Here is a 23979-nt window from a genome sequence, read left to right as displayed (position 1 = left end):
CATGAATTTCACACATAGTTACCCTTCTCAAATGTGAGGAATTTTAAGTTTATATAAATTGTGGAACTATATGGTTGTCATTTTTATAATAATCAATGTATTATTTTAGACCTAAAAAAAATGCAGGGGAAAAAATTGAAGACTTGAACTGTTTGCCACAACAGCTGTTCCTTGGAAGTGTGTAGCGCTGCAAATGTTGTCCTTACAACAGCAAAACACATCAGAACGGTGTTCCTGCTCTTGGCATGAGCATAGCCTCAACCAGCGCGTATGCTTTAAAGAACTGAGACTAGATTTGAAATATGTTTCAAGCAATTGTTATAGTTATTCGTGGTTCTTAGAAGGTACGATACTTTACATCTGCCAAAGCAATTAATGTTTTTCATAAGTCATATGAAGTATTTCATTTAATCTATTCTTAGGTTAGTGACATTGGAGAATAGCCCATGTCTTACACCTGAGCTCCTGAGAATATTTCAGAACATGTCTGCCCTTCTTGGTGAGTCTTTTACTAATAAAGTTTTTGTGTTTTTTTATTTCCTACTGTCAGGAGTGTTCATGCATTAATTAATGCCACTGTGGCTGCAAAAAGTTAGCAAAATTTTAAGTATTCATAGAATCATAGAATCATAGAATCACCAAGGTTGGAAAAGACCTAAAAGATCACCCAGTCCAACCGTTCACCTATTCCCAATAGCTCCTACTAAACCATGTCCCTCAACACAACATCCAGCCTTTCCTTGAACACCCCCAGGGTCGGTGACTCCACCACCTCCCTGGGCAGCCCATTCCAGTGCCTGACCACCCTTTCTGAAAAGTAATACTTCCTCATGTCCAGCCTGAATCTCCCCTGCCGTAGCTTGAAGCCATTCCCCCTGGTCCTATCACTGATGACACGAGAGAAGAGGCCGACCCCCAGCTCACTACAACCTCCCTTCAGGAAGTTATAGAGAGCAATGAGGTCTCCCCTGAGCCTCCTCTTCTCCAGGCTGAACATTCCCAGCTCCTTCAGCCTCTCCTCATATGGCCTGTGTTCCAGACCACTCACCAGCTTTGTTGCCCTCCTTTGAACACGTTCCAGGGCCTCAGGGTCTTTCTTGCAGTGAGGGGCCCAAAACTGGACACAGCACTCGAGGTGCGGCCTCACCAGTGCTGAATACAAGGGAACAATCACCTCTCTGCTCCTGCTTGCAACACTGTTTCTGATGCAGGCCAGGATGCCATTGGCCTTCTTGGCCACCTGGGCACACTGTCGGCTCATGTTCAGCCAAGCATCAATCAATACCCCCAGGTCCATTTCCTCTACGCAGTCCTCCAGCCACACCGCCCCAAGCCTGTAGCGTCGCCTGGGGTTGTTGTGGCCGAAGTGCAGGACCCGGCATTTGGCCTTGTTGAAACTCATCCTATTGGCTTCAGCCCAGCTCTCCAGCCTGTCCAGATCCCTCGGTAGGGCCTCGCTACCCCCAGGCAGTATTCAAAAAGGAAGAATAAGGTTTCTGTTTGCCTATCCTATCTTTAATATTTTTATGTACTTGCTGGAGTTGTGGGTTTTTTGTTTTTGTTTATAAATAGATTGAAGCTTCTTTGTACTGAAGAGACAAATTTCAGTTTATCATTTTGAGATTTTTAAAGAATTCCTAGAAATTTTAACAGAAAATGTTGAGTTTTCTGATATGGATCAATGGAGTATTTTGTCTGCTCTATTTAAAATCACAGTGATTTCCAGTCTGAAGAATTAAACTTTTAATTAGGTTTTCCATAATTCAGCCAATAACTATATAGGAAATTTTCAAACTCCATGTATTTTTGAAATTGTGGTTGGCAAACAGCACTGAAATTAAGTTGTTGTTTTGCCTTGTACCTTGTTCTCATTACTAAAAGTTGCTGCATTATGCGACAGCACAGATAATATAGTTAAATTGGGCCAGTTTTCCTTCAGGTGAGATTTTATACAGGCCTTTGTCAATGTTTTTTCAATCAGAGATGGAGTTGAGTGGTGAATGCACAACAGCCCTTGCAGTGTGTAGTTATAAACCAGTTTTCTTTACTTCTTTAGCTACTTTACTTCTTGATGGTTTTTCTGAGAAACTTCTGTTTTCTGAGTATCCTTCCAGCAAAAATTTTGATTTCCATGGGCCGAAACAATGGATGTATTGGCTGGAAAACAAGAACAATTTTGGTACATACCGACCTGCAATTCTCTGTTATTTACATCAGGGGAGTCTGACTGAACTACTTCCACATATTACACATATGACAACGTGGTGTTGAGATGATACTTTTATGAAACTTTGTAATTATAAAAGCTACGTTATTTCTAGTATCCCTCATTCATATCCTTCCTGAAAATGTCGTGATCATTGATGACTGTGCGACTTAGTTGTAGAGCTAAGACTGAGTAGTTATTTAAGAGTTTTAAGAGTATTTAAGAGTATTTTGATCAAAGCGTTGGATGGATTTCTTAAAAATTCATCTCTCTTCAAGTCAGGATATTTAAATATTCAAAGTGAGCGATGACTAAGCATAACCTATGGAAATGCTGAAGTATTAAAATAGTTATGCATTCAGAGTTCTCTAGTGGCCATGTCAGATAACTGAAGGTTTTCTTATTTTCCTTCTAATTATAAAAAGAATAAACTGTTAAAACTCCCTAGAACTTTTCCAGTGTTATAATGGAAAACCAACTGTAGTTTCTGTCATAGAGTATTTTTTTTTGAAATTTTTCCTTTACATTCATCAGTAGGTGTAAGCCATGGTTTCATGTAGACTGCATGCGTTTAAGCTGTGAAGCACACATCAGCTCTTAGCCAGCTGCCACTGCTTGTTTAATTTGATAAGGAATTCTGACAAAAATTTCTATTAAAATCTTTCCCTGTTCTCCCTGATTTTTTTTTTTTAACCAGAATATTAAATAAGCAGAATAGGACTCTGCTTAATTCACCAAGAAAAGTCTCTCTCAGGCTGTTTTTAAGGAAATGTAGCAAGCTGTTGGAAGTGTTTTGGTGTTCTGTTTTGTTCTCAGACAGTGAAGGCTGTTGTCTGTTGGCACTAGCATCAAACTTCTTGTGAAGATTTGAAACTTTTTATTTTTGCTATGAATTTTGTTATTGTTCTGATTTTTTTTTTTTTTTTTTTTTTTAGCAGTGTTTTAGATGCTGCCTGAGGGTATTTGTTTTTCCATCTCTTTCTTAAAAACTGTTGCTGTATACCATCTCTTAAATCTATGTGCTTTCCTTATTGAAGTACTCAAGATATGGCCTAATGCTCAGTGTATTTTAGTCTAAAAGCTGAATGCCACTTGATTTGTTAACTGGGTGAGAAGATCAGGCCTGCAATCATTACTTCACTCATTCTACTCAGCATTTACTGACTGAAATATATGGATGCAAATAGGATAGATGATTTTTAAATAATTGCAGGTCTCTTGAGAGCATGTTTCATTTGTTCTGTCTTTCTTAGCCAATTATCACAACCAAAACTTCATTATTGTTTTTTTTCTTGATTAGAATTAAGTTTGGAAATTACAGGATTTCTTGTGCTTCCATCTGAAAGTATGATAGCTGAACTTGATAATCTTTTTTGTGATTTTTCCTGGCAGGAAGACAAAACGTGAGTGGTGCTTAGTCTAACAACTTTTTTTTCCCTAATTTTTGGAAATCAACTATTTTAGTGGTATTTCAGTTTGACTATGAGTTTCTGATTTATTTATTTATTTATTTTATTTTCCAGAGCTGAGTTCAGAAAACCTCAAAAATTGCTTCAAGATCATCAACGCCTATGTTTTCTTATCATCAACAGAGTTTTTACAGGTATATTGCCATTTTTCAAATGTCACCATAGACTTACTAGCATCAGACATATACCTACATTTGTACATCTGTTCATTTGTGTATTTATAAGCATGCTATTTGGATTTATCTTTATGGCACATGGTGAACACCCAATAAAATCAGATTTCAGAAAGAATAGAATTACTGTGACTAATTAATTAGTTTCCTGCCTGAAAAGGTCCTTTGCAGAGTAGTAATTGTTACTCTGTTGAGTTTAACAGATTAAAGTTATGATCATAAGTTTTATCAAGAAATGAGCAAGAGGCATTATGTCATATCTTCAATCCTTGTCTGTAAGAAAATTCACTGAGATTGTTTCAAAATTTGTGTTAATATAAAACATATAATAACTCATTCATCTTCTAATTTCAGACATATGCTGTCGACTTGTGTCGATCGTTTTGTGAACTCTTAAAGGACATAACTACTGAAGGTCAAGTTCAAGCTTTGAAGGTAGAGTACAGAGAAAATGTTAAATACTTAAGTCTTCAGCTCCAAGCATCTGTATTCTTGCAAGACTTTTCTCAGAATTAAGTAATATTTTAAAATTTGATGAATATAGAACAGGTGGATGAAAACAGTTTATTTAATGTTTAATATTACTGGAGTTTTTTAAACTATATATAAAATGTGTATATTGGGAGCCAAGTACATATATATTTAAAAAAAAAAAAGACCCTACATGCATAATTTTTACCCATAGAAGGATAGTGGGATCCCAAATACAGCACTGTAAAGAAATAAAAATAAATCATTGGATATGCAGTTCCTGTACCATCTTTGTAATGCTTTCTTTAAGTCATATGGTTCCAAGGTATTTTTCTTAATATAATTCTAAAGTAATTTGTGTCCACTTTATGGATGGATTTAGATTAAGAGTCCATGAAATCTTTCCCACTATATGTAGATCACTAAAGAAAGGAGGTTAGTGAGGACTTGTATTCCTAAGAAAGTAGGTTTTTCTAGAGCATGGTAGCAGCGCATTTCAACAGCCATGTGATCAATCCTTGTCTGGCAAATATTATGCTATCTTTACAAAACCTCAAGGACACTGGGGCCACAAAAAAGAACTGTGTTTGGGTCCAAGTAACTTGATTGTGATTGTCACTTAATTTATGAAGTTGGAAAAAGGCCAATCTAGGTTGTTCAATTCTGGTTGAATTGTAAAATAGAGAGGACTACCAAAGCATGACATTAAAGGTATTCATATTTATAATTAGAAAATAAATAGGCAAAATTTAACTGACTGATTAGTTATAAAAGTTGTCAGAATCCACAAAAAAATATATTTACCATTACTTGAATCAAAATGAAACATTAAGAAGTGATTCAACCCTCAAAAAATTTCAAATCGTCCTTGTGTATTAGTAACCTAAATTAATTTAGAGTATTTCTAATCTTCATACGAAAAGGTAGATAATTGCCTGATTGCTGTATCTATTTCTTCTATACCCTGTAAGTCATTATTGATCCCTTTGGTTGTACAAACAACATTTGGAGGAATGGGGAACAAAACAATCTTTTCATGCACCTGGAAAAATTAATGATTTTGCTTACATTCTATACTATTAAAGCTCTGGTCTCTTCATCTCAAAGAGCTTCGAGGTAGAACTTGGCAAAGATCAAATAGGAGCAAGTAGTGTTAGCAAAGATTTGAAAAGATTCTGTACAAGGAGCAAATTGTTTAGCCAAAACTTTAGGCTCCTTAAGAAATGAGTTGGGGGAGAAGTTATGTTTCTCCCTCATTATAACAGTATGTTAAAGGTCAGAATTGAGAGAAAACATCTTTCAGAGAAAGACACTGGGACTATTAAATGAAACTAGTGTGAACAAGGTTCTAGAGGGAGAAAAACAAACAAAAAAAACCCACCATTTTTACATACACATAGATTCAGGACAGACTGGGCAAGAGGAGTCCCTGATGAAATCTCCCTGAACTGAAGGGAGTGAGGACTGAGATGAACAATGTAGGGAAATACATTTGTATTGCCTGCTTCATACTCTATTATATGTCTGTATATAGATCTATGGTCTCCATTCTGCATAGAAGAGGATAGGTAGCAGCTCATAGTTCCTACATTCTCTTTGCTCTCCATCTTGATACATGGAAAGAGCCCAAACAACTGGGGAAAGGCCAAAAAATAATAGAATAAAATTACTTCACAACTCCTGGGAAAAGCGAGAGCTGAGAAGCAAAGGGTTAAGAATGTAAAAACTGGGGTGCCAGGTACTTAAAATATCTGTGATCTCTTACTGTTGGTTACCACATGCAAAGAGGTGATAGCTCCTAATCAGTGGATCTCCAAAAAAAGCAATAGAACGTAAGTATGGAAATAAGCCTTAAACTGCTGAGACTCCTCCCTTCCAATGTGCTTCATCAAGCTGCTTTTCCGAGGCCTGGATTTGCCAGCTTTTACCAAGCTGGGAGGTGGCTGAGGAGGATATACTTGGCTCGCTGGACCCTTGATTTGGTTTCACATTTTAGTTTCCGTCATTTCTGTATGAGGGTGAAAGCAGGTCACGTTTGCAGTGTACTTAAGTAGAATATACTTTCAGCAGTTTTGTATTTTGTTGATACTTAACAGTGAACTTCCTATCAGAGCTTTATAGTAAATGTGTCTTTAAAGTTTCAATTACATTTTTTTATGTGCACTTTTTGTCTAACTTATTTTTGTTCTAAAGGTTGTGGAAAATGTCCTAAAAGTAAATCCTGTTTTGGGTCCTCAAATGTTTCAGCCTCTTCTACCATCAGTATTCAGGGGGATTATAGATGGGGAGGTAAGAGTCGCTCTTTGTAACTTTCTTCGCTTTTCCTGTTGAACAGGGAAGTAGCTTCCTTTTCCATTCCAGTTTTCCATGATTAAATTTCTATTTTTTCTCTAGTTTTAAGTCCATCTGATTGATTTTTGACAGCTATTTTTGAAGTTCGTACATGGTAAAGTAATTGTAGAAAAATGGAAGAAGAGTACTCACCACCTGTTTCTTGATTCAGTGTTTGTTTTAATAAAATGCCACAAGCTTTATTTTGCTTTTCCTTCATTATAAACACTAAAAAGGTGCTATGATTCCACCAGTAGCATTTAGTCAGATTCTTTGTACATGTTAAGGCATTTTGTGCTTTTTTAAAAAATGATATACTACTTTTTAAGTGTATTTGCCCCAGAGAAAAATAAGGCAGGAGGGAGATTGACTTGACTTTCTAATCAACATCACTAATACGTTAGTTGTGTGGAAGAATGTGAGAAGGCTTTGTGAGATGGAAGCAGCTTTCAGATTTTGTTTACGTTGATGTCTTTCTTCTTTCTCTCTGCTTTCAACAAATTTGCATGTTGTGCAAAAGACAGTAAAATCCAGTGTGCTTCAAACTTGCAGTGCAAATAGGAGAGAAAAGTTCTGCTGTCTGAAATTCTGTGCTACTAACTTTTGATCAAAAATTCCACTTTTTTGTTTGTGCAAAACACAAAAAAAAGGGACTGTCTGAACAATCCTTTGTATAAACATTTTCAGGTAAATGTTGGCATTTTGTTTTTCAAGTAGGAAATTCTGCAAAATTGTTACTGCTTTGTTATTAAATGCTGGATTGATTTGTAGCTTCTTGTGAAATGAAAAATGACAACAAAAATAAACAAATGTTTATTACTCTATGCATTTTAGATAGCAACTATTTCAAAGTTGTTTTTAACAGATTCTTATAGGTTCTTTCAGAAATAAGTAAGTTCAGAAATTCAAGCCTTTCTTAATATTACTAAAATTGTAAACTGTATTTTTAAATTGTAATCAGTTTGAAATGTGATCTTCTAACAGTATAGTATGTTGCTCATTTTTAAGATGTGGGTTTTTTAGCATAAACTACCACCACCTTGCATGTTGTGGTAGCTATTTTGGAATAAGCAGATCCTGATTTGCTAGTTTTCATACTGTGTCAGAAAATTTTCTGGTAATGATTGCTCAATACTGTGTTTTCAGATAATTTCAAATTGTAATTTATAATTAAAATTAAATAAAGGATGTCTATGACTATTTTCCATAAATTTGTGTGCTGTATGCTGTAATTTTAAAAAATATTTAATTGAACGATATGTTCTTTGTTCTGGTTTATTTTTATTTCAGAGATACCCAATGCTGATGTCTACTTATCTGGGGGTCATGGGTAGAGTTCTTCTACAAAATACAAGCTTTTTTTCATTACTTTTGAACCAGATGGCATGTGAATCAGGCCAGGAGGTAAGGATGTTTGTCTTGGTGTTTCAGCTGGATTGCATATGGAAGTCACATTCTTAAAACATGAAAGAACTTTTTCCTGTGCTTTCCATGTTTGTTCTTACCCAGTCCAAGCACATTCCCTTTCTCCTGCTTTGTTCCTTCTGAACATCCTGTAACAAATTTTACACTTTCATGCATTTTGCTTAAAACCTCTCATAAGAAATTTTAAGCAGTCTCTAAGTTTTCATCCTGCTGCATCACGCAGTAGACCCAGTAAGCTCCTTTAGTTTGCATGATACTGTAGGGTGAGAATTTCTTTTTGTCCTATCTTCAGGGGTTTTGCACCAGAAATAATGGTTGATTTGTCATCCTTCTGTGATAGTTCCTAGGAAAAGTTTGTTCAGCATGCTCAGTTTTCACTGGAGTTCCTTTCCCAAAATGTTTTGCTATGTTTTGAAGATTTCCTAATTTTCTTACCCGAGGGTTTCAAACACTTGAAGTAAAGACTCTTTTTTAATTACTACCGGTGAAGTGGGTTTTTTTTTGTTTTTTTTTTGTTTTTTTTTTTTTAAAAAAAAGTGAACTTATGTGCTCTGAGATTGTAATATGAAAACTGAGTGATCCAGTGTTCTAAATCTATGTTCTGGTCTGGGAATTAATTTTAACTTTGAGATTACAATTGTAAGGGGGTTCAGGGCCTGTGAGCACTGTCATAAATAATTAATAGAAGAATTGGAAGCAAAACCAAGTACATCTGTTGGTGCAGCTTCTCTCAAGTATATATAACTATTTCTCATTGCAGTTGGACCAAATTCTTGGTAGCATGATTGAGATGTGGGTTGATCGGATGGATAACATCACTCAGCCAGAGAGAAGAAAACTTTCTGCTTTGGCACTGATTTCACTTCTGCCTTCTTTGAATAGGTGAGAGACTTTGAAATGCTATGAAAAGAATACTTTGAAGCTGCTTAAGATGGTTTGTAAGACCTTTCACAATTCAACAAATTTGTATTATAAGTAATTGTAATAATAATGAATTATATATATATTTAATTATAGATATGTCCTTATTTGGGCTAAAGAAGCTTAAAATACAGAATTTTCAAGCTACATACCTTCTGTAGAGCTTCTTAGCAATATACCTATAAACTTATTTCTTTGAATGTGTCATTTAGCAAAAGTGAGGAAACAGCACTGTATCTTATTGAACATTCTCATGTTAATATTGGACTAGCTACTTCTGTCATTTGTGGTTGTTTTAGTTGGCTGATTTGTCTTTTGGTGTCCTTTCCAGGGAACAATATTTGTTCAGTCCTGCTTCAAGTTGAGGGCAGATCTTAGTATTCATCCTGTTTTTCCACTTTATGACGCTGAGTGGAAATGTTGCTGTGAAAAGCTAATAGAGCTTTTGCACTGTATAGCTAGTAGCTGATACTGTTGCCCTTTGACTTGATCATCAGTGGGTAAAAGCATATAGAATTTTTTCAATGAAAATTCTGAATGGTGTTGCTCTGACTATACCAACACTAATGGGATTCCTGTGTAATTCTTGTTTAGATAAGAGTTCTGTTTGTGATTATTTTCACATAATTCTTGTCTGCTTTAGAAGTCAGAAATAGAATATTGTGTGAGTTTTAGTCTCACAAATTCCCTAAAAATATGAAGTATTTTCCAATGATAACTTAGGTGTTGCTTACAAACCCTGAAGATGTACTAATATTTGTAAAGCTATAGGATATTTAGTCAGTACCTAAAAATCGAGGAACTTTTATGTGTGTAACTTAGAGATTTGTTTCACTGCTTTCAGTGTGCACATGGAACTTTCATTTTCCCCCCAGATCACCAAGATAGACATCTAGCCAAAAGAACCAAGCAGCTGCTTTCAGAAAGCTCTTTTGTTTTTCAGTAAATGTAAATATTATCACATATTTGAAACATTCTTAATGAGATGTTAGCTAAAATTTAATTTGTTGAAATACATACAATCTTTCAATGAAGCATTTTTCATAGAGAGGAAGGAAAAAAGAATTTGTTTGGATAACGTTATTTTGGACTACCTTAAGCTGATCTGAATTTCCTGCTGCAAGAGCCAATTATTTCTGGCAGTTTTCAACACAATAAAACCTCTGCAAATGGCAGTTTTATTTTTCTGGTATTCAAATTACTTAAGAATGCTTATTCTCCAGTAGAAGCAGCTTCTTGTTACGTATTTCTGTAGAGGCTACAGGAATTTTACCAGAGAAATAATAGGCTGCCAGAGCCAAACAGAAATTCAGACAAAGTATGTGAAATTGATTTTGTCAAGTGCTTGTTCTTTCTACTGAACAATGTGAGTCACTGTTCTGGGCATTTCACAGAAGTTACATTACATATGCTTGCTGCATCTGACATCTGACACTTCTGTTAAAATAAAATTTTGCAAAATTTTATTCTTTTGCACGCCAGTTTGCACTGCTTAAGCAAAAATATATTAAACTACAGTATTTAATCAGGATATTCAACCTTCTCAGGAGATGATTATTTTTTCCTTTAGAAATACCTTATTAACTGGCTTCCTAAATAGGTATTTCTTCATATATCCCAAGCAAGTACAAGATTTCTCGACTGCAGAAGTGGAACAGGTTTTGTGTCCTGAGCATGACAACAAGGCTGGCTGGTATTGTACCTCTAAGCTGTATAGTGTTCATTCATTGTATTTAGGTTGTTTTCTAGTTAGTGGTCAAGTTCACAAATATATGTATATGGACAGACTTGTGACTTTCTGCATTTTTGATGAAGTGAAAGCTTCCTTTGTTATTCAATTGAAATAAGTATGGCAAAAATCAATTCCTTTTTTAAGTATATTGCTCCCTTAACAATAGAACATAGAACGAAGGATTTAAAACAGCGGATATGATAGGAAATAGCTGCAGCGCAGTTGCAATTCACAGTGATTCTTAGGCCTATTAGTTGGCTTAAGCAGGTTATAAAGTGACAGTTTATTATCTAAACTGTAAGTTTCTTATGTGGGCAGTGTCATTCAGTTGTAAGCAATGACCCCTTTCACATTATCATGTATGTGTATAGTCCACCAGTCCAGCATCCTGTTTATCTTCCTGCTCACAGCTGCACATTGCAGTACGTTTTAGGAGTTCATATTTAAAAAAAAAAAAAAAAAAAAAAAAAGAACTTGTGATGTGTTTCTTTCCTGAGTTCTGTGTTGCAGTACCTTTTCACTTAGCAGTAATCTCTTAGTTTTAAAGATTTTTTGTCTGATTTGAATAACTATAGTGTCTAGCAACAAGATTTAGGCAGTAGTATTTTACTTAAAGAGTAATGTTCTCTCTGTGTGTGATATCTGAGGGGGAAATACATGCAGGCAAACAATAGCTCAAACACTGATGCATACTTTTTATTTCAAAAAGCACAGAAAGACTGATGGGGGAGAATCCTGTCACAGCTAGGATGTGAGATGTGAGAAGCTGCAGCAACCAGTAGTCCAGAGGATGAGTACATTCTCAAATGCCATTAATTCTTGCTCAGACTTGGTTGAATTCTGGTTGTCTAAAATCTTGTTTGTTTGTTATCCCAGAGCTTTGGGAGTGTTCATTTAATAGTGCACATGTAACTGAGTTAGATTAGATATGCCCTTGGTCCCTAAAACACTGTCTCCTGAACATGGCTGGGAGTAGTGATGTAAATTACCACTGTGGCAGGGGCTGCATTTTAAGATAAATTTCTTAAGCGTTCTATTTCTGAAGTTTAAAGTGGCATAAATTGTCCCTCTTCTCATACCTATAACCCAATGGGTAAATCAATATTCGAACTTTGTTTTTGTCCCTTTGTGTAGCATGAGCATTGCAAAGGTCCCTCTGAAAGTGATGCTTTGTATTTATTTCTATGCTAACTACAACAGATGTTAAAAGCACAGTAACACTATTTGATAGGACAAATAGTCAGCTACAAAACACTATTTTTCAGCATGGTCACCACCATTAGCTGTGCACTTTTGGAGCAGTGAACAAGAGCTTTCATGGTGCGTTTGTAAAAGTCACACCAGCGGAGGTGACCCACTACTTCACAGCTGCTGTGATGACGTCATTCTTAGGGAAATGTTGCCCGAGCAAATGAAAGTCAGAAGGCACCAAATTTGGACTATACAGTGAATGTGCTAGGACAGTCCAGCCAAGATCGGTAACGTGCTATATTGTCTTCAGACTGGTATGAGGCCTGTTATTATTGTGTTGCCTTCTCTTGCCTGACTCTGGAAATTTGAGCCTTCAACTTAGTCAGCATTGAGATGCTGCAGTCAAAGTTGTTGATTAGTCTGGGTTCCAAGAAATCCAGAGCGATCTTTCTATCCCAAAAGTTAGTTCATGTCACTTTGCCCACCGAGGGCTATGCCTTGAACATTTTCTTTGATAGGGAATTCATGTGTTGCCATTCTGTGGACTCACTTTGCATAGGGGTGATACCTCATTTTATCTCCAGTAATGGTGCAATCCTGGAAACTGTTACCCTCAGCTTTGCATTAGATAAGTAGGTCTTGACAAACTTGCATATAATGTTCTTTCTCCTGCTACATGAGCATTCATGGGACTGAACTGCCACAAACTTTGATACTCCAACATTGCCACCGTTGTTTCTATCACATTGAAACTGATACTAAGCACCACACACAGTTCCCTGATCATGATCTGCTGATTAGCATCATTCAGCTGCTTGAGACAGTCCTCGTTTGGTCGCATTACAGCTGTGCCTGGCATCCAGGACATGGCTCATCTTTCATGTCGCTGTCGCCAGTGCTGAAACACACCATCCACTGTTTCCCTGTGCTCATATCCATTGTTCGGTCTCCATCAGTATTAAGCAAGTGTTGCTGAATGTCAGTGGGTGATACCTTTTTCCACATGGAGGAATTCAGTTCCACATCCTTGATTCATACTTCCATGTCAGATGCCATTCAGTCAGAGTGCCCCTCTGTTGCTATGTGTCACACAGTAGCAACATGTGACTGGATATTGATGAGAAGGTTCAGCCTCTACTGCCATGCTGCCAACATCTACCTCTGACTTTGTGAGGCAAAATAATAAAATAGGAGGTATTACTTTCAGAGCAGGTCTCTTACAACATTTTGGAACATTGTGATTCCAAATAGTTCATAATCTATTTTGCAAAAGAGGTTGTTTTAATTCTTCTAGTTACTACCTGAATATCTTGGTAGAACCCAACTGACACTGGAAGGTATTAGAAAGCAAATGGGATGTTTTAGCTTGTATTAGGAAACGTAAGCAGCAGACCAGAAAGATAGGGTAACAGTGATTAGGTTTGTTTGGTGAGTTCCCTAGCTGTAGTCATGGGTTGCATTTGTTGCACAATGTTGAAAGATAAGCAGTGCTCTTTTGCTGGTGTCATTAATGCCATGCTTTTTGTTCACGAAAAGAGGATTACCACCATTGCTTTTACTGAAAGCTGTTGAAATCTAGGTCATAATTTTACATCTGTTTTTCAGTCTAGTTTCAATTGTTAGGAATTCTTGCAAAGTTTCTTTCAAGTCTCTTAGATAAGGCTTCTTTGGTGTCTGCTACTTGTCCAACAACAGCATTTTTCATTACATCCTAGGCATTTGCAAGATCTCTCTGGTCTCAGAGCAATGCTGGATTAGAAAAGAATTCTCATTACAGTATTAGACTGTCTGTTGAAAAGAGATTGTTGTGGGTTGTGCTGATAGCTGTAATGCTGTTTACGCTTGTTCATATCTGGGATTTGTAGTCCAAACTGGGTTTCTAAGGTATCCCAGCTCTACTCACTCTGCTTTCATTAGAAAAGGGAAAGCACAAGAAATGTGATGCAACATACTATTCTATTGCCAGCTCTTCTTGGCAATTTTAGACCGTATCATGTAGAGTGGTATTGTGATCTTTTTTCTTGTTTCATAAGGTTATAAAGCCTTGAAAGTTTCTATTGGCTTCTGATGTCTGTGTCCTTCAACTGATTTCTATTGAAAAGTCTGATCAGTGAAAGGCTGTGATTTTTATTTAAGGATAAAAAAGGAGTTAGCAATGAATGAAACTTGAAGACGTGATTTCTTTCTTCTCTTGTTGGCCTATAAAATTTCATCATAGTGGAGGGTAAACCATAACAGAAGGTCAGTGAATTCTATAAGAGAAAATGCATTGTGATATACATGAAGCCATATAAAATGGACTCATTTTCTGCATAAGTTTTCCAAATCTGGATATTGAGATTCATAACCCATTATTTGTTAATATTTCTTCCTGGTGGGTACTTCCAAATGGAGAGTAGTTTGTTGATTTCTATTGCCAATTGTTTTGATTACTCTGTCAATTTAGGCTGTAGTAGCCTATTAATACGTATGAATTTCTTGTTAAAAATTTTTGTGATACTATAAGATGGGGGTAAAATGTGTTGGTTGCAGATGATACTGTTAGTGGTGGTTAATGGAAAAGAAAGAGAACAAATGGTTAAGTCAAAATACTAAAGACTTCAAAGGCAGTGACTCAAAGATTTACGTGAGAAGGTAGTAGTTTCTTAATAAGCTTCTTCCAGTGATGTATTGTTTCTTAGGATTATTCTTTTAAGAATTTGCCTGTACTTTATTTATTACTTTTATTCTGCTCTTAATTTCTTTGTGCTGTGAATTCTCAGAAGAGCCTTCCAAAACAGTTGACTAATTTTAATGATCATTCTCACTGGAATTAGCATGTAGAGTAAGTAGTATAGATCCAACATAAAGGCAACTTTTGATATATTGAGCTTTTGAATTACTTATATTTTTTCTTTGTCATTTTTGGCACTTGAGTAGCTTGAATAGTATTCCAGTCTTCATACTTCTGTTGATTCAAATGTATTTATCTCGCTGTTGCAAGGAAAAGGTTAAAAGTTGAAGACATTTTTCAGGTTTGCTCCACTCGTATCTAATCTTCATGTAAATGAATGTCTGCATTTTCTTGCTGTGTATCAAATCTAATATGTCACCCAGTATGATTTCTGGCAGTTATAATTGACGGTCTGTGAGTACAGGTACTTAGAGTGTGCAATTATAAATCTTCATTAGGTTATTACAGAAGCTGATTTTTCTTTGTCATTCATTAAAGTTACTTTGTTAAAAAAAAACTTTCATGAAGCTGTCGATATGGAATTTAGGAAATGGCAAGAACATGCCTATTATGATATACTCCTTCAGAGCTGTTTTATATTCCTTTGTAAAGTCAAAATTCGTTACTTAACTGTTTATATCATTCCAATGAAGAAAGATGGGCCTACTTTTGAAGCTAATGCTCTGTCTTCCACTCTCTTTATTTATCAAGTCAGATGTGTGCTCACTCATATGTAATCACCTCTCTCTACCTGCTAGCCGTGCTGCCAATGGCACCCCAGATCTCATTGGTCTTCTTGGCACACTGCTGGCTCGTAGCCAACCTGTTGTCCACCAGGACACTGAGGTTCTAATGTGCAGAGCACTTCTCCAACAGGTCATCCCTTCACCTGTTCTGATGCGCATGTGGTTATTCCTCCCCAGCTGTAGGACTCTCCTTGTCCTTCAGCAAGGACAAGGGGAAATGATTTTAAACTGAGGCAGGGAAGCTTTAAGTTAGATATCAGGAGGAAGTTTTTCACACAGAGGGTGGTGACGCACTGGAACAGGTTGCTCAAGGAGGTTGTGGATGCCCCATCCCTGGAGGCGTTCAAGGCCAGGCTGGATGTGGCTCTGGGCAGCCTGTCCTAGTGGTTGGTGACCCTGCACATAGCAGGGGGGTTGAAACTAAATGATCTTTGTGGTTCTTGTCAACCTAGGCCATTCTATGATTCTGTGACCCTAAGTTGCCCTTGTTGAGCCACATCAGGTTCCTGAAAGTTAGTTACAGTGTTTGAAATTCTGGAGTTATTTAATGCATGTTTTTTATATCTTTGATGTTTAATTGCATCTGTATTTATTATTCTTATCTGGTTTGAACAGCGTACTAAATACTGCAATATGAATAGTGGAGGCTAAAGCCACATACGCAGTTTTTTCAGCATATCACATCCATCTCATTGATGGCTAGTCTTTTATATGTTACTATTTTATTCACAGGCTTATTCTTTGGATACTTTGTCTTTTCTTCTTGATTGGCATAACTAATGTTTTTTATTGCTGTAATAACCGTTTACTGCAAGGTGAGAAATTTACTTTCCAAGTGAACTTACAGTTTCATAAGCCCTGTCATTTTTCTAGATTTTAAATGGAAGTAAAATTTATGAAAGGGAGACATACGTATTTTCTTATCCTCAATGGGGAAAGTAATTCTATAGTTTTCTCCTTTTTTCTCAGCATGTTGCAAGTCCTCTTTGATTCTGTCTTCTTATTTAATAGTAAAAATGACAAGGATAAAAAGGAAATTAAATTACAAAGATTGCTTCTAACCTTTTTGTGGTACATGTTTGCATGTATAAATGTGTTGTATTGTGAGTGTATTAAGCAGAAATACTTCTGCTGAGCGATTAGATTGTGTTGCAGCTTCTGTATCTCCCCTTCATAACAGTTACAGTTGCTATTATATGAGAGTCCAACAGTGCTCAGTAGAAGACAGGAATTTTGAGTTATTGAAGCAGCAAATAAAGATTTCCTCCCCCCAGCTCCTCCCTTTCACTGGTTAGACAGCAATGCTTGAAGGAATTTCTCCCATATTGGATATTTCCCTTATCATCACAGAGGCTGTACAAAGGTATTTCATTATTCAGTGTTCTGAGGATAATATGCCTATCTATCTTACTTTACGTAATTGACTATGTAAAACATATTAAAAGAAAAGTCAAATTTGAAAATGAATAGATAATTCCAAAGAACAGTGTTTTGCTGTTGATTTAATGGTCTCAGAGTAAAGAACTAAATGGTCCGCAAATTATGAGTTTTGTTTGATACAGGCTATGCCTAAGTTGGACCACTGACCAGTCTTACTTGTTCTACTGATTTTGGTCTTTATTAGATATTTTAAAGGAAATTAAAACTGCTAGAATTAAAGATCATTAAATGGTTGTTTTTTTAAACTTTACTCTCCCTGTCAACTCTAGGGACTTTTGGCCAGCTATAGTTGAAAAACAGAGGAGAATTTTGGTTGACACTGTTTTGTATTTTACATTTCAAACATTTTTAAAAATGCTACTGTTTATGGCTAGAATATATATATTTTTAAAGCTTTAGAAATGTAAGTTTCTTTTCACAGAGTTTCAAAGACTTCTGCTTCTAAAATTTGTCTTGTCCATCCATTCTGCTTCACTTGCTTGTGTCTTCCTGCATTTAGGCTTGTGTTATTTTGTAGACACTTTGCCCCTTATGTGAACTTACGCTTTAATATTACTGTAGTGTCTCTTGTTTGACTATGGCTATTAATGTACTTTGGCATCACCATTTTGCCAAACTAATTGTCTCATGTCAGTACAAATTGTTCTTGGGTTTGTTTTTTGTTTTTTTTTTAGTTGCAGTGCTGCTTTTAGGCTTAATCTCTAATTTTGCATCTATTTTCATTATTTCCCCCTTTCTTCTTTAGATTATGTCACTGAACTTTGTTAGTGCTCACTCCTGTGACAGATAAGCTGAGGATATAATGTCTGGTCCATAAGTAAAGGGACTATTCACAGTATACATGTGAAACCTGCATCTGCACAAGAGACACTGAAGGAAACTGAAGCCCATGAACCTAGGCTGTGGCTTTTATAGTATACATTGAGCTGTGCAGACAAGTTAGCTTAAAAAAGATGGCCTAAAATGAAACTCAGCTATGTGCCTGGATCAAGTCTGAGGTGCAGCTTAGAAATATATTATAAATACACAATATGCATGTGTGTAAATATATATTTAAATTCTGTATGTAATTTAAATGTTCCACACAGTGGCATATCACAAAATTCTCACATCCAAGGTTTTTGAGGCTCCCTGGCTTGGCTGAGGGGGTTTGCCTGGCTGGCATGGCTGAGTGATTCTCTAGGCCTTTCCTTCCAAACATCAAGGTTCTCCATTTTGCAATACTGCACTTACACAAAGAACAGTTTTGTTATGCAGGCAGATGGAACAATACAAATTGCTGTTTATTTAATAAAACATTTTCTGTCTGGAAAATACAAGAATTTACCAATAACACGGCAGTACTGTTATAAATGGATATGCTTTATTGTAATATCTAACTATCTTGACAAACCTTTTTAGAGCTCTCCTACTTAAAAAAAGTTTTTTTTTTTTTAAGGCAGCAGTTGAAGATTAAGATAATTCTTGGTTTTCTAGAAACCGCTAGTTGAGATTTCCTTTCCAACAGTACTTCTGAAGCACAGATAAAATGGCTTCCTGCCTGACAGTTTCCTGTATCCATGGCAACCTCACTTTAACTACTTCTTACTTAATTTCCTGAATGAACAGTTGCAAATCCAGGGGCAAAATGTGAGAGCTGTCTGTGATACACAGCAGTATCACTTTTCCAAGTGTTTCGCAGATGGGTATTGTCAGCTGGTAACAGCCCAACAAACTGCAAAACAATGAAAGAACAGAAATAATGAACTTCAGATTTGGGGTAAGGAGTTGTTTCTGCTTATTTTGAATGTAATTCAACTTTGTAAAAGGCAAAATTCAAGCTTTAAATGAAAGGAAACTTGTTGGCACTCCTACTTGAAAGCTATTGAAAAAGCTCTGTGTTATTTTTAACTACTTAAAATAGTTAATATATGGTATTGTGAATTTACTAGAAGTCATTATTTTGGCAGCTTTTATTCTATAACCAATTCAGCATTTTCCAGCTATTTTGGCTGTCTCATAGAATCTCACGATCATATCGTAGAATCATCTGCTATTTTGGCAGTGATTTGTTTCACTTTTCTTTTATGTTGATTTTTTTTTTCCATATAGTTCAAACTCATGATAAACTTAAGTTTTACTTTGAAATTACTTATTTGGCCTCATAGGATAATATATTTAAAATAGCAATCTTGAAAGCAAAACTTGTGGGGGTTTTTTTGTTTTTTTTTTTGTTTTTTAAAGAATCCTACAATTTCGAATGAATAATGTTCATAAACTTTTTTTATCTCTACTAGCAAAGTCAGAAATGAGGGAGAAGGCCAAAGACAGGGATATGTGTGGACTACAGAGTTTTTCACCCTGCACAAGAGCATTCCTGCATCTCCTTAGTGGCTTTCTTTTGTTGCTGCTCCAGAAGGAGGTTCTTGGCTGTCCAACTCTTTGCCAGCTCTGCACAGGGAGGCAAGTTACCTGTCGTAACTTGGGTCTTTCAAGCATCCCTCGGAACTTCCCTAAAACTACAATTCTTGTATACTTCAGTGGGAATAATATATCTCATGTCATTCCAAATGAATTAACAGGTCTTCAGAAACTTGCTGCACTTTACATGGATAATTCCAGTATTTCATATGTACACCCAAAAGCTTTTGTGGATCTTCCTAAACTTTGCTACTTGCATCTAAATAACAATAATATTAAACGCCTGGATCCAGGAACTTTTGAAGGTCTTTCCAATCTTCATTATTTATACCTTCAGAATAATCAAATAGCTTTTGTTTCCCGAGGATTATTTAGTGATCTTCTTTCTGTTAGATATTTAACACTTCAAAGAAATCGTCTCAGTGTCCTTGGAAGTGGAACTTTCTTGGGAATGAGAAATCTTCAAACACTTAACCTAGCCAATAATAAGATTTCACGGATATCAGATGCAGCGTTTTGTCATCTTGAAAACCTTGTATACTTGTTCCTTGAAGGTAACAACTTAACACTTGTGCCATCAAATGCCATTGGAATGCTCAGAAATCTTGAAAGACTTTCTTTATCTCACAATCCTATTAGATCAATACAGCGTTTTGCATTTAAAGGACTTAACAAGCTTAGATATCTGTCTTTAAAAAGTGTAAAGCTAAAACATATTGCTGTAAACGGATTTTTTGGATTAAGCGACCTTAGTCAGTTAATCTTAAGTTATAATGATTTAGAAAATATAAATTCCAGCACTTTTACTTCTTTGAATAGTTTAAAGTATCTGCAGTTGGACCGAAATAAAATAACAAGTATTGGTGACAGTGTCTTTGAGAAAATGGGGCAGTCACTTAAAATTCTCAATTTAGCTTTTAATAGTATTACAGAGTTGCAACCTAAAGTGCTTAAACCTTTAGTGTCTTTAACTCATCTACACATAGATTATAATCCTTGGAACTGTAGTTGCAAAATGCTTGGGTTACTTAAGTGGTTGGCATCATCTCGCATTTCTGTTAAAATTCTTTGTTGGAATCCCCTCAGCATGCGTGGCAGACCTTTGCGTTACATCAAGTGGACTCTGTTTGCAAACTGCAGTAGCCTCACTGCCAGCCCAGAAGCAGCCTGGAATCTAGAATCTGCAGATACCCATCACAGCCCTACCACTTTGCTGATGGCATGGCATAAGGGAAACAGTCGCATTCCATTTGAGCAGTTTATTAAGGCTGATACGAAATATATTGCTCTCTGGGAAGGAACTGCAGTTACATCTGCTAGCCCTTTGCCTTATGGAGAAAACACTGCTCCTGAAACTCCTTCACAGGCACCTACACTACTATCAGTTTTACCAGTACAGATACCAGCGCAGATTATACCTGTTACCAGAACCATAGAAGTACAAAGTTTGTTTCCAACAGATGCTGCTCCTGTATCATTACAGACATCTGTACTTTGTACACAACAGGTTGAAAAGCTCAATCAGGCCTTTGATGTTTTGCTAGCCTTTTTCGTTCTGGCTTGTGCTGTGATCTTGTTCCTAACCTACAAAATCATTCACTTTAGACAGAAACTAAAAGTGCTGGAAAACTCAGGGGAGAAGCGCATAGAATATTATGGTTTTTATCAACCTGGCAGATACAACATAAATGACGCAGTGCAGTCTCTAACTGAAAATTCAGCAGGAGATTCAGAATTGGACCAAATTAGGCTGCTCAAGCGAACAGCATCTGAAAGTCAGGCACAGGTCATATTGTTTGAACATTCATCACTGTAATTTACTTCCGTTGATTTGATGTCAATTTTACTCCAATCTGAAATGTTGAGAAGTCAAGAATTTGATTTTCCAAAAAAATGAGCTGATTGATAGAATTGTGGAAAATAGTGTAATTTGGGTTTATTTGCTTTCTCGGTGTTCTGAAGTTCATTGATTTTTATTAAGTGTCATTTATACCTGATATGGATTACCTATGTTCCTGTTGTAGGATTCTTTCACCTGTAGCGCAAGTATGTGTTCACTAGAGAGAATGTTCATATTATTTATTTTGCAGTACTTATGGGTATTAAGTTTCTGTAGTAATTACATAACTAACTTGAAATTAAAGGCAACTAGATCATAAAACCAAGAAACCTGGGGAATGAGAAGAGCAGTGCTTTATGTATTTATTGCATACACGGTTTCCTGTACTCAGTCTGTATAACAAATATATTAAATACGATTTTTAATAGTCTGTATTTGTATCACTTTGTGGTCATAACTTATTAGGAGTTAATATGGAAGCTAAATATTGGATTCAAAAATTGATAACATCTGTAATGTCTCTGAAATGGTTAATTATTGTCTGTAAAAAGATGATGTCATCTACATAGTGAAGTTTGAGGGAGTCTTTGGCTAGATGAGGGGTATAAACTGAAGAAATCTGTTGAGAATACTTAAGTATTTGTGTATTTTGAAATGTTAGGTCAAAATATGTTTTCTAAGTGAAGACTACATTCTAAGATTGTGCTTGAAATGATGGGTATTATGCAAACCATGTAGTTAGCATTTGTTTAAACTTCTACATTTTTATTTAGAATATTGATGTGTAGGATGCTTTAGGGTTTCTGGCTCCAGCCTGACTTCTGCTAGCATAACTAATGTGCATGGCCATGTTGTTGCACTCCTTATCACCCCATTTGTTCGTTTCCAATGCATTTCCAGGAATGACAAGATATTTTCTGCTGGCAGTACAAACGTAGACCTTGCCTGTAATATTACAGGTGTGAATGTGGAAGTCTACACTGTGTTCCTCTGTTGTTGCTTGCTACATCTTTCTACTGGATGTAACAAAATCTGAGTTTTGTTGAGATTTACTTTCATTGTATTGTAGTGCTGTATTTTACTCTAATTTAATGTATAATAGATGAACTATTTCTGTCTTACGGAATGCTTAATTCTACTAGTTGGGCAAAAGCTTAAACTGTTTTGAGTTTCGTGACTAGAAACTTTGTTTTATATATACCTTTATAGCCATAAATATTAAATGTAGTGTGCTTTTTTGTTTGTTTCTTAAGGGGAGAAAATGCTAATTACTCTCAAATTCATGCTTAATTTTTTAACTCCAATACAGTGCTTTGCTCCTTGACCCCTTTTTATCCTTCCTACATAATTGGTTGCAGCAAGTGTTAAGTTTATTAGGCTTTTTTGTGTTTTGAATTGTTTTTATTTTCATTTAGTAACAGCTACACTGTGTGTAATTCTACAGTAGTAAGTTTGGTTGTCTTCAGTTCTACATCTGTAAACTTTCAATTTTATATGGCTGTCTTCAGAAATAACGGTCTTTATTAGCACCTGAGTGATGATCATTCTAGTCAAAGCTAATTAAATAGGTTTTCTTAAGTAGTAATGCTGATGTGCCCATGTGGGAGAGGATTTCATGGGAGTGGATGAAGGCTGGGAAAGAACAAGCCCAATTCTGAAACCTGTGTGCTTCTGAGCTGTTCTCAGCAGAAGACCACAGTTCCCTCTGAAGGTGTTTCCTTTTCGCTGACAAGCTTCTGTAGGAATCATCTTCCAGATGTGTGTCCTATCATTTCCAGTGATTCAGTTTAAATGAAATTGATACTGCCAGCATCATTTCTGTAAGTTTTGCTGGGACAATCAAAGCCATCTTATGGAGAGGAGTCATCCTCCAATAACCAACTTGAGAAAAATTTCCAGCTTTGCTGTACAGAGAATTTGAGGGATGTAACTGTGGGAAAGTGCAGTAACTGCCAAGTTAAATGTTCACACTAGGAAACAGGAATACTGTGTGTGTGGTTCATATGTCTGTTTAAATCACTGGAGAATACAGAATTCAGAAGTCTCAGTAGTGCCTGCCCACATGAAGCAAAATGGTCTATAGACTTCCACTTAGTCACAGTCCCTTATTAGATTCTCATTTGTAAAGCTCATTATCAGCCATACAATTCCCCTGGAAATGCTGTCTTAGATGTGTCGTTATCATTTTTAGGAGCTCTGTAGCACTGCACAGCATCTAGAGGAGAAAAAAAACAATCGTTTACATTGCTCATAGCACGTAAAAAGTAAACTCCATTTGTGCCCTTCAATCTCTTCCCACTGCTAATGAAATAAGAATAAATAATTTATTAATCTATCTTGAATTAACACCAGTAAAGATATGATGCTCGTCCCTTTTTCTATTTTTGCTGCTTCATCCTGGCAAAAGAGAAAATCTCTGCTTTTCTACTGCTTCCTTTTAATGTCTAGAAGAGAAAGGTATGTGTGCAATTAAGTATGCTTGCCAATAAGAATGTTTTCTCCGTTTCTGATAGACCAAGAAGGATGTATTGGAGACATGAAGACTATTTTATTTACATACTACTAGCAATTTGTTATCATCTATGCTATTTAACTGAAATCCAAAGTTGCTGTAGTGATAGTTGTCGCAGAAAACACTGGGTAAAAATTTTGAATGGATAGCTTGAATGAGTTGGAAATGGCAGAACTTCCTTTTATCTCACAGGATTTGCAAACTTTGAAATGAAAAACGAACATGTTCAACCTGTCGTAAATAGGTTTGTTGCATTTTTTTATTAGAGACAAGTTGATTATTATTTTTTTTTTTAAGTAGGTAACATGAAAGATCCCTTTTGTAATTACAAAAATAAGGTCTTAACTGCATCTTTGGAACTGGATCCTGGACTGGTTTAAATCCTGACTACCAACTTCATACAAGCTGT

The 23979-nt window shown here is 36.0% G+C and overlaps 2 protein-coding genes across 2 annotated transcripts in view; both read left to right on the top strand.

Annotated features, from left to right (window-relative positions):
* The window catches only part of IPO11 (importin 11), a 66599-nt gene that overhangs the window by 30859 nt on the left and 11761 nt on the right, over positions 1-23979 (top strand). The window contains exons 21-26 of the mRNA XM_042825996.1: positions 423-499; positions 3730-3809; positions 4203-4283; positions 6513-6608; positions 7941-8054; positions 8836-8957. Of these exons, the coding sequence (XP_042681930.1) occupies positions 423-499; positions 3730-3809; positions 4203-4283; positions 6513-6608; positions 7941-8054; positions 8836-8957 (570 nt within the window). The remainder of the gene's footprint in view (positions 1-422; positions 500-3729; positions 3810-4202; positions 4284-6512; positions 6609-7940; positions 8055-8835; positions 8958-23979) is intronic.
* LRRC70 (leucine rich repeat containing 70) lies at positions 17942-23190 on the top strand. Its single transcript, XM_042825686.1, has 2 exons — positions 17942-18577; positions 19095-23190. The coding sequence occupies exon 2, from the start codon at positions 19106-19108 to the stop codon at positions 21032-21034; it is 1929 nt and encodes a 642-aa protein (XP_042681620.1). The 5' UTR covers positions 17942-18577; positions 19095-19105; the 3' UTR covers positions 21035-23190.

This window comes from Centrocercus urophasianus, unplaced genomic scaffold (assembly GCF_019232065.1).
Source record: "Centrocercus urophasianus isolate 14NV4802_14NV808 unplaced genomic scaffold, USGS_Curo_1.0 seq_25, whole genome shotgun sequence".
NCBI classification, from domain to species: Eukaryota; Metazoa; Chordata; class Aves; order Galliformes; family Phasianidae; genus Centrocercus; species Centrocercus urophasianus.
The sequence above is the reverse complement of the archived record's forward strand: the minus strand, read 5'-3'. Positions and strand labels throughout refer to the sequence as shown.

Bases quoted from the DNA above. Each gene is read 5' to 3' on its own strand.
- LRRC70 (XM_042825686.1), top strand. From the start codon at position 19,106: ATGAGGGAGAAGGCCAAAGACAGGGATATGTGTGGACTACAGAGTTTT.